The 16,005-nt window shown below is 39.7% G+C and overlaps 1 protein-coding gene across 1 annotated transcript in view; it reads right to left on the bottom strand.

Moving 5' to 3' along the window:
• Window positions 1-16,005, bottom strand: part of RAD51 (RAD51 recombinase) — a 47,825-nt gene that overhangs the window by 6,410 nt on the left and 25,410 nt on the right. Inside the window, exon 10 of the mRNA XM_088145465.1 lies at window positions 317-377. Coding sequence (XP_088001591.1) covers window positions 317-377 — 61 coding nt within the window. The remainder of the gene's footprint in view (window positions 1-316; window positions 378-16,005) is intronic.

Here is a 16,005-nt window from a genome sequence, read left to right as displayed (position 1 = left end):
TTTCTTGTCTTGTGTGTATATATATATTTCAACTGAGCAAACTCAGGGAGGCAGTGAAGGACAGGAAGGCCTGGCGCAATATGGTTCATGGGGTCACGAAGAGTCGGACACGACTTAACAACTGAACAACAACAACAAATATATTGCAGATCTCTATCTGTCTGCTTGGAAATAAGCTCTCCACTGAGTTCATTAAGACTTACTTCCAAGTAAATGTGAATACAGTTGAGCCAATGAAATGTAGTGGTTTGAATCAACCATCAGCCATAGAGGTTCACTGGGTGACTCTGAGCCATTCTCTCTCAGCCCAACTTACCTCACAGAGTTGTTGTATGAAGAAAATGGAGGAAGGAGTGTTGGTCCACCATCCTGAGGTCCTGGAATAAAGGTGGGATGTAAATCTAATGAACAATTGCAAACTAAACAGCCTTGGAAATAATGGGATCTCCCAAGGATTTACTTTAAAGTAGAGCTGCCAGATCTGGGTTGCAAAAATTTGGATGCCCACCAAACAGCATAAAAAAATTGCTTTTTTCTGTATCTCTTTGCCACCATCTAGTGGTCATCTGGATTTCTGCAGTCTACCTCTAAGAGCATTATTTAACGCAAAATAAATAGATAACAATTTAGCTGTGATATGTTGCATCTTTTGGAGGGGTGGCTGTTCTTGTATGGCTCATAAGGAACTTAATATTAACATGTTAATACATATACATGCGATACTGACTTTTTCTGAGAGTAAGCCTTTTTTTTTTTTTTACTAGATTCCCCCTAAACTTTGTCATTTAGGGATTCTTAAGCTAATATTCCTTAATTTTCAGTGGCTGAAAAAAACAAACAGAAACGCATATACAAATGTATGTATATATGTACATATATCTATAAAAACTCCCTGTGAGAGCTCGTAGCACGGAATGGAAGCTACAAGTTCCATCCATAGTTGCTTCTGTGCTCCAGAAAAACCCTTGGACTGGTTTATTACACAGTTCTCTGTAGATACCCAGAACTTTTGTGCAAATATGCAGAGTTATCTCAGGCAGGTTAGCACTCATCTCACTTGCTTGTCTCCTGTTTGTTTTTGGTTTTTTGCCTTTTTCAAACCCACTTTGAAAAGCTTTCATGGGTATTGTGGTTCATGGGCTTCACATTGGAGACAGCCAACGAAACAGATTAATAGTGTTTTCTAGAGATAAACAATCTGGGGCCCTCCAGATGTTTTGAACCCTCACCTCTATCAGCCCCAGCAAGCTTAGCTAGTATCAAGGGGGTTATGGGAGTTCAAAGAAGAGCCTCTGATTATTGGTAAATTGGTGAAATATGATTAGCTGTGTTTATTTGTGAGTGATTCTCAGCAGTGCCATCCTGCTTAGATCCACAACACACAACATTTTTACTATCTGGAAGAGAAGGAAATCATGTGCTCCATCTGTGCAAATTGTTCATACTTGGAAAGTGCTGCACTGCTTATTCATGAGTTTTGCTTAGGACTGGTACCTTGTACTGGGCATTATAAGAGGGCTGTGTTTTTCTGTGGTGGCAAAAAATCAGGAGGAGTCTGGTAGAACTTTTCTGACTAACAAGGTTTATTAAAAGGCATAAGCTTACCAAAGCAAATGTATGTACAAAATGCTACAAGCCTACAAATTTATGAGATTTGTTTTGCCTTCTGTAAGGTGCTAGCAAAACCAAATCTGGAATGCTTTACATAAAACCATAGATAGGATAAATCCTGTGTTTTCATCATCCTTGACTGAGGTCTAAATGTGCACATACACAAAAAGATACTGTGTTCAATATTTTATATTGCTCCAAAAATAAAAATCTATCTACATGTGCTAATTTTCCTGTTTATGCCTTTTTTGCTTCTTTGTTTTAATGCTTTATGCCTTTTAATAAAAATTGTTAAACAGAAAAGGTGCTACCAGACACCTCCTGATTTTTCATATCGCACAAGTTTCTCAACAGACTTCCTCTGGTGAAAGTGAAGCTTCAGATACACAGGCAACAGTTGCTACTGAATGAATCCAGACTGGTCTTGTTGGCTGGTGTGGGTGGACTACCCCAAGTTGCAGGAATTCAGTATCATCCCGTATCAATGTCCTTTTTTTGCTATGTGTATGTGAGTGAATGAAATGTTTCAAGGCACATTGGAATAATTTCAAAGGCTCCATATCATTCATAAATTAGGGAAATTCTGAGAGAGGGCTATTTAACTAACTGGCAGTACTATTTGTGTAGTATTAAAAGTTTCTTCTTTTAATGGGATTGATGCAGGAAAATGTCAACTTAGCCATATTTACATGAATTTGAAACAGTAGATGCATGTTTTGTTCATTCAAAGGATTTCTTCTTTTTTTCCTACAAAGTTGTACGCTTTTGTTCAGCAATGCCATTGGTATTGATTTTAATTAAAACCTTTTAAGCTGACATTTGAAAGCTGCCAGTTGCACATCTGTTGGAACTTGCACTGAAGATAATTTAAGTGGCCCTGTTTACATTACCTACATGTAATTTTTCTGGATGGTGTTGCCCAGTGCATCTCCCTTTAAACTCAGAGACATGGATTCAGTTAACATATTGTGCTAAACCATGGTATGTTACATAAGTCACAATGGCTAAGTCATAAACTATGGTTTACAGATCACAATGACTAGATTCACACATGTTGTTCCAAACCAAACAAAGTTATGACTTACTGTGTTGTGGAACCAGGCCTAAAACTAGTTTTCCTACACTCTAACTGTATTGTATGATTCCATCCACATAGTGAGGGCCTCAGCCAAGGGGAGATTATATTCCTTGGATGGAAAAAGTCCTGCGTTCCGTTTTTGATATCTGTAGGTATGGTTGAAAAAAATACCTGTTTCAAAAGCTGGAAGTCCCACAGCCATCAGTTTAGGCTGAAACTATACAACTTCCTCTAGTGCTTACAAAGGGCCCTGCTAATGACTACAATTTTATTTATTTATTCATTGATTTATTTATTCAAATTTGTTATAGCTGCTCAACTCCATGGGCCCTGGGTGGCATACAAAACAACAAAATCTATAAAAATACATAAAACATTTGTATTATTTTTTTTTAGAAGGTGATGACCAGAAATATTTTAAAATGACCATCCATCTGCCATCTTTATTCCCCAGAGCACTGCATTCTCTACGGAAAGAGGTGAATCTGGCAGGCCATTGGATGTCATCCCTTGCTTTGCGGGCCTGCCTGCTTGCTAGCAAACAAAGCAAGGGAAGGGCAGGCCTCATTGCCATGATTTGGTAAAGAGGGTCAAGCTACCATTTTGACAGAATTGTGCCTGTTGTGTTCACAGAGTAGGCAGCCTCTTTTATTATCTGACTATGTTGAATGCTTATGATCTTTATTTTAACTGCTTTTTTAACGCCAATTCTATCTTGTTTAGCATTATCCAAGTTGGAAGTGTTTTATCACCTATCTTCACTAACTGGAGACATTAGTGAAAAGTTTGTAGATGTAGACTTACTGAAAACAAGTTTATGATTGGGGGATCTTATTAAAGAATGCAGACACGGCAGTAGAGAGATTCTCTCAGAATCAAAATGTGCTATTCAGTTATAAATTCTCCCCCTTCCATTGTGGCCAAGTGCTGTCTCTGTGTCAGCAGGATGCCATAAGTCTCCCAGATACAATGCTTTTCTTCCAGTCTTGGATTATTCAGTTACTGCTTTACCTCATCCTTTTGCTGAAGGTAAGGGGTACTCTTAGAACAACAGTTTCCATTTAAGTAACCAAGAAGCAGAAGCAAATTCTGCAAGTGTTCTCCAATTTTGCCTGCAAGGCCCAAACTTGCCATGTAGGGAAATTGCACATACACCAGAGTTCCCATGTTCTTGTATAACATAGTTTATTTATTACACAAAAAATGTCACATTAGCTTCATATGAAGAGCACTTCCAGGTAGGGACTTTCCCTTGGTTCTTGAATGCCCTGTGCCCCCTACGATGGCCTACTGTTGTCTTTGAACAAGCACCGATGCAACGTACATTTCCAGTAGCTCCAATTCCTTGACATCCTCTGAAAACCTATTTGCATTTTTCCCACTTCACTTCAGAAATGGATGAAATCTATGATCCAGCAATTTTCACCCTGTGCTTATGGGCATCTGCTTTCTCTTGGGAGGAACTGTCTGTCCTGCCACCTGCCTCCCAGCTCCTAGTTAGCACTGAATTTAGCCAAGCAAGCAACTGTGACCTTTGCAGTTGGGAGCATCCCTTGTGTCTTAGGTGAACTGTCATGAGGATCCTTTTTTTTTTCTTTTTTTAATCTTCTGTTCTTCCAAATGAAGGCATAAGCCCATTAGCCCTAGCTACCTCTAAGGGATATTTTGGTTTTGCTGCAACTACTAAACCCTTTCCTGGTTTAAAATTGTTTTGTTTTTCTCCTCTGTTTCTTTATACAATAACATGACTGAGTAGAACATGGGGAAGATATAGAACAGAGCAGTTACTTTTTAAAACATTTTTAAAAAAATGAAAATAACTTTTAGTATATAATTTGAAATGAGTTGCAAACAGGTTCCCTTAAGCACAGATTAACTTCTCTAGAATATTTACTTAGCTCTCATAGCAATACGACTTCTGGTAACTAAATATTTTGCTGCCAGCCCATGCTTTTCTTGGCATTAAATGTATATTTATAAATCTGCCATGCGTTGGAGGTTTTCCAAAGGCTAAGACTCTAAGCTTTCCTCAGACCCATCCTTCCATCCACACATCCAAAATTTGTTCCTCCTGAGTTCTCCAGTCCTTAGGAATGTAACCTGGGAGGACATGGTCTGCTTGGTGTGATGGCTCAACTACCCAGTCATCACAGCACTCAAGGGCAGTTTTGCTGGCTTAACACCCCCACAGGAATCCCACAATTTACAGTGCTGCTTTGAATTCCCCTTTATAGGATTTGCTATGCGTAGTAGTGAACAGAATGTTGCTGAGGCATCTCAGTGCACTGTTAATTGTTTTTTAAAAATCCTCTTGTAATCACCACCAGACAAATGTACAGGTAGTTCTCGAGTTATGACAATTCGTTCAAAGTTATGACAGTGCTGAAAAGATGGAGTTACAACTGGTCCCTGAAGTTACGGCTGTAGCAGTGCCCCCACAGTCACGTGATTGTGATCTGGGCACTTGGCAACCCGCTCATGCTTATGACCGGTTGCCAAGCACCCTGCAATCACGTGATCACCATTTGCAACCTTCCCTGCGAGCTTCCCACAAGCAAAGTCAATGAGGAAGCCGGCAAGGGAGGTTGCAAATTGTTTGGGTAAGTCTCCCCAACCCACCCGGCCTTTCTTTGCTTGCACACACACACACCAGCACTGAAGCAATGAAAGGACGCTTGTTTAGTCACAGAGCACTTGGGGATTAGCCATCTTGAAGCAGGAAGAGTGAGTATGGACTGGCTGGACCTCTGTGCTCAGCTACAAGATAGTTAAGATTGGGCACTGCTAGCTGAAGGCCTTCTTAGTTCTATACACTCAAGAATATAAAGTAACACTTTATTTAAAGAAAAATGAGACCTGAAGATTGTGAGAATGACATGAAATCTGAAGCTGGGTTTAAACTTTACTTCAAATATTTGGTACTGCAAAGTCTCGTGGTGTGGTGTATCTCACTGATCAATTGATTATGTGCCATGAAGTTGTCAACTCTTAGCGACCACATAGATAAATTACAGGCGTATCGCATTGTGTCACATATATTTATATTTATCTAAAAGCAGCTTACAAGGGATGCAGTAAACCTTTTGCTGCCAGATTGGAGCTGCAAAAGCAGCAATATTGGAAGAGGCCATACTTATGTGGTTGTTATTACAATGCTGGAAGGTTGCTTTTAGTTCAGTGAGTCAGAAGTTGTGCAGAACGGTTCTATCTGAGCTTCATTTAGTTGAAGAATTGAAGCTTGTAAATGCTTTTGGACTTGATCCTTTCCCCCCACCATTCCAAGACTAGTGTTTTAGACTTAGAATTCAGAGAGAAGTAAAGAATCTGATACAGGTATTCAGTGAGAGTGACCCCAGTCCATATGACTAGGGTATGGCTTGGTTTTACATACAACACTCTGAGCTAAAAGTAAAATCCCATAATGTAGTACAATAACCCAGCCTAAAAATCCATTGGTCTTCACATTGATAACCAGGAATTTTAATTATTAGGGAAAGCAAGGGAGAAGCTGTGATGTATAGAAGAAGCCTTCTGTCATGACCAAAGGCACAAGTCACATTTACAGAATCTCAACACTGGTGTCATGTGCAGTTAAATCTACAATGTGACTGCAGCTGCAGACATACAATAAGGTAAGAGATCAATTGATTTGATGTAACCAAGACTAGACACAGAGGTCTAGCAGTTCATTGTTCTACTTTAACGAGCAAAGAGACTTAGGCTTTTGTTTATGGAGAGAGAACTCCAAGCAACACAGAGAAGTTAATTTTAGATTTTATATTAGTAAAAAAGGTAAAAGAAATTAAAAAAAAACTTTTTGGTCCAGGAGCAGTTTTTTTAATTGACTGATGTTGTTACTCTGTAGAAATAAATGTAAGACGTTGGTGGCCCTTATCCCTGAGATCTTTCCCTAATATGGCCTCTTCAGATAAGAAATTGGTTTGTTTCTAGTTCAGGTAGTGCTGTAAGAAGAAAAATGTAACAAAAATCTCTGCACGGTGTGGAATTCTCCACAAATATTAAGATTCCTGCCTGGAGACCCTAAACAGGTATTGCTCTCATTGCTTCCGAATTGTTTACTCTTCACTTATATACAGAGTGGTTAATTCAGTACTTTCAAGACCTTGCTCTTAGTCTTTATAATTGCAGCCTCTCATGCGGTAGCGACTTGAATGGATAGTTATTAACTTGGAACAACCCATTAGAAATGCCCCCCAGAGAACCTTTTCATGACAGCTGTTTAATTTAAACTGGAGTGTTTCAGCATGTGCTCTTTCATCCTGCTGCCTCTCTATAAAAATAAAATGAGACAGCACGAAACTGATGGAAACCAACTGTCTTGTGATTTATCAGTCATTTGCATCATTTGGTGATGACAACAGTAAAATGAATGGCTATATATATTTAAATACAAGATAACAGTTCTTCAATTGAAGTACATGAATCTGATTTATTGGCCTAACAATCCCCTTTTCCAGAGTAGTAAAACATTGTTGAAATAATGAACATAGCAATTCAAAGCATTTGGGTTTTTTCCTTCTTTTCAAGTTTTTGGGATTATTCTGTGCTAATATTACTTGTAAGAGAAAGCTACACCAGCTTAAATGGTTTTATAGAGCAAAGGTTTGTCAACAGCATTTACACAGAAAGCTAAATGAAGCCCTCATATGTAGAGATATTGTACCTTTGAATAAATGAGAATGGATAGCAGGAAGTGGCATTCATCACTGTACATTGCCTCTGAGCTTCATACAATGTCAATCAAATTTTAAGAAAAATGGAAGTATGTGTTCAGAGTCCCTTCGGCATTTATATAGCTATTCCAACAGCCTAGTTTAAATAAATATAAATTAATCAAAGCATTTTTAAAAAGATGCTTGGATATATCTTTGAGAGAAGGTATAGAACATTCTCTAAACATTTTCTATTCTGGAAATCAACAGTGTAAATTTTAACCCATAATCAAACAAAAATGTAACCTAAAATAAATGCTTACATATTAAACTACATTAGTCATCTTCATTTCCATCCAACAAAGCTAAAGTTTGCTTTCTTTCTTACATAAGTTTCCAGTTTTCACAATGGCAGTAAAATATGAAAATCTGCAAGCAGTGAATGAAAGAACCCATTATTTGTTACAGGCAGGACTTATTACAAATTGATTATTTGCACTCTTCCACAAGTCTCTATCTGTTTTGTACTGTATTGTACTCTTTTGAGGAAACTTCTTTTTTTTTTAGTTTTAGAACTTTGGGATCTACCTATTTTCTTCCCCCCTCATTAATTGTTTTATTATAGAATACAAAAATCATTATAATACATTACAAATAATAACAATACAAATACAATACAAATAAGAGCTAAGTACAGTGGTGTTTATGCAATTGAAACTAGAAGCTATTAACATTGTGATGATTAAAGTAAATTAAATCTTTCAAAATAGAAAATTTATATCAATGTTAAATACGATTTTTAAAATATAAATGAACATAGAGTTGTTTAAACTGTATGGTTAATGCTACAGGAAACGATACAAGAGATGATCAGCTTGGATTCAATTCGGATGTGGGACAAAAAGAGAATTAATTAATTACAAGGGATATTATGATTAGTCCCCATAACATGAGTAGGTTTGCAGTATTTGGTAAATATCAGTTTTTCCATATATTGATGATTTCTTAGCTTTTTGGTCCCTGCTGGATTTCTAACTTCAGTCCCTATGATTCTTCCCCCTCCCCTTTAGCTTGACTTTTTTTTGGCAGTCCAGGGGGAGAGAGTGAGGGAGAGACTGACAGACAGACAGATGGACTGACTCACCTAACTCACTTCTATTGTATACTCAGAGCATTGTTTTTAAGTACAGAGTATTGATAAGGACAGTTTAATAAGCAGCAGGACAGAAAAGTAGCATTATGAAAGTATAGCACTAATGTTTCCCAGCAGAAAGAAGGGGAAAAAGGATTTTTTAGTTTAGAAAAAGGCAGCAATCTGGTTGTTTCCTTTGAAACTGAGAAAAAAATGGTATAGACACTCAACTGTAATTAAACTTAGTTTCCAAAAGAACAGCCATGTGAAATTGGTTCTGGCCAAAATAACAATTTTGTGGCACTTTAAAGATTAACAAATGTATTATGTCCAAGGCTTTATGGAAAACAATCTACTTAAACAAAAGGAGCAAACTAATTGCCAATTATTTAACTTTTTTATTGCAAGGGAAACACAATGTCTGGACTATAATCTTGAGGGCAGTCCTGGGCGTCTTCCAACAAGAGGGAGCTGTCTCTTGGGAACTGCAGTCTGCTCCTGATAAGCATTCATAGAGTGTAAGTAGAGTTCAGACAGCGTGCTTTGCTTGCAGCTTTTGTCTGGCATGGAGTTATTCCCACTTTAGTTGCTCTTAGCTGGCTATAGGTATGTTGCTATCATTCTATGAGGTGTTTTGGATAAAACATGGGTAGGGTTCTCCAAGCCTTCTTCTGAATCCCTCTTGAAAACCTGTTCTAATGTTTTTATTCTCCCAGAGGGCTTATTTTATTTATGCATTTATTAAAAACATTTTCCTGGAGACAAAGCTTTGCGTCAGCTTAAAAGAGGCAAAGGCAATTTTCCTAGCATAAGCACAAGATTCTTTTAGTTAATTTCCACATCGTGCTGTACAGACTGGACTCCATTTGTGTGGTTCGTGTGACTGAGCCTTTAATGAATGGGCCAGGTCAGAACGCTGGGGCCCTGGGATCAGAAGACACAGCAGCCCCTGGATTGTCCTCAATTAAATTGGATATAGGTTCACCCTCCTATTCTAGAAGGACAACTGCTAGACGTCTGACAAAGCTACCTCAAGTATTTGAATAGTGTGACGGCATCTAAGGTTTGATTGAGACACTTCTCAAACTTATCAAAAGTCTTGGAGTTCTTTTCTTTCTTTATTCTCTCCAGTGCAACAGAATGTGGGGAAAGAGGCACCCGGCTCTCTCTGTCTGGCAGTAGAATACATCTGCCCAAACCAGACAGAACAGGACCCAATGTGGTACGGCAGAAAAAAAAACAAGCCAAAGACTGAGTTTGAGAATGGCTGAATTTGACTGGGGCTATGGAGAAAAAGAGAGTCCAGAGTAAAATTTCCCCAGTGGATTCTTGTAAGAGGGGCAGTTGGCAGTGACTGCTCCATTTTTAATCCCCCTCCCTCCTGGTCATACACCCAGAGCAGAGCACATGCAGTGTGCTGCATATTTCCCCATGCACACATAAAAACACACACGGGAACAACACAGCACGTACCCACAGAGAGAAACAACACGTTAACTTTGTTACACAGAAGAACATATAGACACCCCCACCCCGACACAAACACAGTGCTAGTAAACGGAGTGGAAAGGATTCCAAAAGCCATGATGGTCTCCATGCTTTCCCCATCTCATTTGCGAACCTGATTTTTCAGGAAATAATTCTGTTGAAAATAGGCTGAACTTTAATCCCTGAGTTTAATCTCTTATTGGACATCAGCACTTCTGTCTTTACTGGCTTTAATTTTAGCACAGATGTTCCTCATCCTGCCGATTAGGTAACATACCAGAGTATCAACAGCTTTCTTGAAATGACACATAAGAAACAACAGAGGTGCGTATCATTGGCCTCCTCCTCATAACTAAAAAACATGGGCAAGCCTCAGCATTTTTTAAAGGCATGTGAAAGGAGATTGGATTCTTGTGCAAAGGTTACACACGCAAATCAGTATCCCAGCTCTGCAAGAAGTGTTCCACTTGCTAGCTGTCAGCCTGCGACAGCGTAATCCAATCCATTCCAGGCTGCAAAGCATTGCTGTTCTTAATTCTTGCCAGCTCTGCCTGGGATCAAGAGAAAGTGGCGGTGGGGGGAGAGTTTTGGAGTTCTGCTCCCAAGTATTTCTCTTCCGAGGGTGTGCGTGCGTTGGGGAGCTCTGCTGCCTCCAAACATTGCATGCAGAACTGGCTGTGAAAAAAGATCCTGCCCCAGGAGGGACTGTAGCTGAAATTGGCCAGGAGGGATGGCCAGGGAGGCAGTTGAGAAGCCAGTGGTAGTTCATCATGGTCTGGTTTTGTCAGGAACTAGTCTAAAACATTTTTCTGCCTGAGACAAACATGCTTCGCTCACATCTTGGGGACAGAAACCGAAGGGGCCAGGAATGGAATCTCAGTCAGTTGCACTGAGGGCAGCAGGCTGGTTTGCAGAGTGTGGGTGAGGCAGACATTGCACCAGCCTCAGACAACCTGTTACCCTGCCTGTGTGGGTTGGCACCTCTTTCTGCTTCCTGGAAGGGCCAGTCCCTGCAATTTTGTGCTAGTGGCTCTGTGAGGTAAAATGAACAGACTCTTCTTTTCTTGAAATAAACTATAGGGAATTAAAATCAGAATAGGGAAGGAAGAGGAAAGAGGGAGTGGAAGCACAGAAGTGGAACAAGATAACTATTACAAAGTAAAGTAATGAAAAACAATGTTTATTATCAGAAAAGGTTGAAGAGGGGAATTGGCTAAAGGAAAGCTAAAGAAATTTAGATGGGAAAGAGCAGAGTTTAACTGTTCCTATACTGTAGTGCGGGCAAAATTGATGGCAATTAAATGACTCTTGCAAATAGTTGGGTCTTGACTGCTCACCTTGGCCTGAGGCAAAACCAAAGGCATATCCCCCACACCCAAAGGCCAGGAGGAGGAAGAGGAAATCCTGACTCTGCCAACCACTTTGCATTATTGCCTTGCACATGTGCAAGGCACATGTGGTCCTTAGCCATTCCCCACAAAGTCTTAAGAGCCTCCCTTCACTGGTCCATGATTCAGTCAACCCACTACAAAGTCTTGGGGCCTAGGCATCACTGGGCAAGCCTCCCAAGCTGTTCACCATAACACTTCCCTTAACCTCTCCCAGAATAAACTGAGATCTGGGCAACAGTGAGCCTCTTCTTTTTTTATGTATACGGCTGTGTCTCTTAAAGCCAGCACGTGGCATTCTTATAATAAGTCTCCAAGGTAGTCAGTCTGGCGGCTTCTCCTATGCTGATCTTTAACATCCAGTTGTAAAACCAATAGTAATGACTGTTGACATTGGCAATATATTTCCCACTGCTACGTGGAGTCCAGAACTAGGAAGGAGCCTTTCAAAATCAACTTCTTTCCAGAACATATGGCTTTAATTTACCATTTTCTTTCCTGGATAAAGCCTGCTATGCTTCCCATTAATCAACCAATAATCCCAAAGCTACCATATCTGGGCAGCAAAAAGTCACTCAGATTTTTTTTTCAGCCAGATGTTAGCACTAAATAAATCCAAGCTAGCCTCTAACAGCTAATAAGTTTGATCACGCATTGAAATTCTGACTTGGATCTACTTCCTCCATTTCCTTCAAGAAACTCTTGCTGTTGATGTTAATTTAACTGTGGGAGGCAAGTGGGGTGCTCTCAGTTCATGCTTCACAGAACAGCCAACTCTACAATCTGCAGGCTTTTCAAGGAAAGTAAGTGTGAATAATGTTTGCTCTTGAGACTTTAATTTATCAGCTCAAATAGTCAAGTTGGCAGAAATAATTCTATTTTTTTAAAAAACAAATGAGTTTTTCCCCTTCAAGAAAGAAATCCATGCAAATTTAAAACAATAGGATTAAGGCATTCTCCTGGGCCCATAGATGGAGGAGGCCCCATCCAAAATAGGGTTGGGTATTTGAAATCAAAGTATTTGAAATCAAAGTTTCATTCAAGACAGTAAAACAAATATATTCTCAAAAGTAACTTCTGTATTTTGGGTTTCTCCATACACTCTAATGTACTAGGTTATCAGCTATCATGGAGAATATATATACAGTACAGTCATAGCATTCAGTGAGAAAAAGTAGTTGCATTTGGGTTCCAGATTTCTCATTATTTTTCCCAGATCACCAATATCTCTGCAAAAAAACCCAGCTCACTGTTAGGCATAGAATTAGGGCTGCATTTTGATCTCTTAAAATCATATAGAAGAGATTATGAAAAGCTAAGTATGACCCTTCCAGAAAAAAATTGGCATGTCATATTTCCCTGATTTTAGTCAGTTCTTAGCTGCCACCTGTGCACCTGCAGTATCGTTCAGTCATTGACAGTTGCAATCCTATTAATTTTGTACAATGGATCCAGGGAACGCATTCATGCAAGACGATTAAACAGCAAACATGCCTCTGCTAATGGCCCAGGGTATGACCCCTTTTGTACTTAAGGATGTGGTCCCAGTGAAGGGTGCATGCTGCTTCTTGCCGTCACAAACCAGAGTGATTTTTCAGTAGGTTAGTTTATGAGTTAAACTTTGGCCCTTTCAGCTGGATGTGTTTAGGGTTGAGTTCTGATGACAGAGAAGCTAAAAATGAACCGTTGATGGCTGTTTCCTGGCCATGTCTCCCAGGAGAGGAAAAAAAAGCAAGTGGGCATATTTTGGTCTAAGACATTACCATGTTACCTGAGTACATCCCCTGCATCTTATTTCTGAGTAACAGGCTGAGGGATGATGCTATCCAGCCATAAGAATGAGTCTGGAAGAATAAAACATCAATACCGCTTGCCTTTCTCTTTTTCCATTTTTTAAAGTAAGAAAAATTGTGTGTGTGTGTAAGAAACTGCTTTACACACATTTGTGCATTTACATATGTGTTTGATCAGGGACATATGATAAGAGTATCAGTATCTGAACAGGTGTCCTGCTTACGAAGGGCGAACATAACCTTCTAAATGACTTGCTCTTCTGGGAACCTATCTGTGGCCTGGTTCACACAACTAATGGAGCCCAAATGTGGTTTGTTGTTTGCATATTACTGTGTTGTGCAAGCTTAGCAAATGTGGTTTGTAACCAAAGTTCATAGTGAAATGCATTAAATGTGAACCCAGTCAATTGTGGTTTATTTAGTCAACTATGGTTAAGGAATCCAAGACTTGATATGTTGTGAGAATACAGACCATATTTTACATTTGTTGTTGTTCAGTTGCTTAGTAACCCAGGGGGCGGCTTTTGGCCAGAATTCGTCAGTAACTGCTTCTTTGCATTCTTATACGGTAATGCTTTTGTCAACAATATTAGTATCTGTCTAATTGTCAGCAATAATAGGACCTATCCCCTTGTCTTCTGTTGGCTTCTTTTTCAGCTGCCTTCAATTTTTCCAATCATCACGGTATTTTTCAGTGATTTCTATTGAGTGTCCAAAATATTTAAATTTTAGCTCCATTATTAGTCCCTCCACCGAGCAATCTGGTTTTACTTCATCAGAATAGAATGGTGTCTTCTTTTTGTTATTCAAAGTATTCCCACCAATTTTAACTAACGCTACAATTTAGAGGCATTGCTAGATTTTCCCCCTGCTCGCACACGCTCTCTCTCTCTCTCTCTCTCTCTCTCACACACACACACACAGACAGAAATATTGGGTCAGAAAAATAAGGCTTGCGTGGGTGGCTTGCAAAAATCCAGATGACCACTAGATGGCAGGAAAGGATGCATAACCTTCAAATGCTTTCCTGCCACCGAGTGATCATCTGGTGTTTTGTTTTTGTTTTTTTTGCAACCCTGATATGGCATGTCAAAGATTTGTAATAGAAGGGTTAGGGTAGGATATCACTCAGGAAGTCTTTGCAAGGATGGGTTGGTTGAAATACAGCTCCTTTGGGTCAGATGAACATGGGGCACTGGAAAATACAGTGTCAGAACAAAACAAGCCCTTTCTTGCTTTTGAAACACTGACCGGGCCCAAGGCTCAATTCGCATTAAAAGTGATTCAACCCAGATAGCATGACAAATAGAGAAGAACTACAGAACTGGCATAAGCATAATGACCTATAAACATACACATTCTTCTTCCGGAGAAAACCATACTTCTAGACAAAATCCCATGTCTGAAAAGAATAAAGCAATGTGGCTATAACTGGCTACAGACCTACATGTTAAATCAACCAGGAAACAAGCATCTGGTGAGTAAAATAATGCCAGTCTTTTCAGTTTTAAACATAGGCCTCCTATAATACTAAATTATGATAATATCTTGCAACACTCATGGAGTGATAAGTTAGGGTGCTGTTGTACTGTCCTCCCTGCTGTACAGGGGTGTCCCTGTCTGAGCTGCTGGACTTTGCCCTGGGATTTGCAGTGGAGTATCCCAAGTTAATAGTGCTGGGGGACTTACGTCTCCCTTCCCCAGGTAGGGGGCAGAATCAGCTCATGAGTTCATAACCCCCATGACTACTGTGAGTTTGCCCAAGGTCATCAGGACCCTGAATCATGTACAGGGCCTCATATCAGAATTGGCTTTTACTCAGAGTAGATGTAATCTAAAAGTGGAGGACACTAACTTTTGTCCTTTGCTGTGGCAGGATCATTTTCTGGTTTCCTTGATCATGCAACCAATCTCCACAGATAGCATGGACCTTTTAGAATGGTCTACTCTAGGCATGTAATGGACCCTTCTGATTTCCAGAGGGTGCTTGGGTTTTTTTCTTCAGGGTATAGTGGGCAGTCCTGCTGAGATTTTCATTGCATCCTAGAATACAGGAGTGGCTGCAGACTTGGACAGGATTATGCCTGAGCAGCCTCTCTCTGTCCAAAACACCAAAACACTGTTTTGCCAGCAACTTGCTGTAAGCTCACTAAGCACACTGGCTGCCATTACCTATATCTCTTTAATATTTAATGTTAAACCAGATTTTTCACTTTCTTAACTCTTTTTTTATTTTCAGCTAACAAGGTGATATCATCTGCATATCAAACTGTTAATGTCTTAAACTCCTCATTTGATTCTGGATGTCTTCTTTTCCAACTGTGCCATTGTTATACATTTGCTTGCATTACCATCGTACTCCTCCTTGTTCTGAACCATTTTCTTTCTCTAAATTGAGTCTTTACAGTAACTTTTGTTCATCATAAAGAATTCTCAGAACAAGAATTCTGGTTCATCTCTTACCCTTAATGTATATCCACATTCTAGCATGATCATAGCTACCGTAGCAACCATCAAACTGATGCAGGTTATTGATGGCCCAACTCACAGTGGGGGTCACACATTAGTTCTGGTTTTCGTCTTAGGCAGTGGTGATGTGATCTGGAGTTGGGGAATGTTAACAGAGATCACTCTCTGTTAACCTCGGAGTTCTCTGTGGCTACTCCTGCCTCAAGGAGGAGAGGCTTATTTGATCAATCTGCCCCGGATGCCTGATTAGTTTGGAGTTGTTCCCAAGCTCTGTTGCGTGGCTTGACTGAGGCTTTAGTCACCACTTGGAACGAGCAAGTGACAATGACCTTGGATTGGATCACGCCTGTGCAGGCTCTTGGTGTGCATGGGT

This window comes from Python bivittatus, unplaced genomic scaffold (assembly GCF_059951505.1).
Source record: "Python bivittatus isolate LINGU-HERP-01145 unplaced genomic scaffold, Pbiv_v1 ctg000480_np1212, whole genome shotgun sequence".
In the NCBI taxonomy this organism is placed as follows: Eukaryota; Metazoa; Chordata; class Lepidosauria; order Squamata; family Pythonidae; genus Python; species Python bivittatus.
Note: the sequence above shows the minus strand (reverse complement) of the source record. Positions and strands in the feature narration are given on the sequence as shown.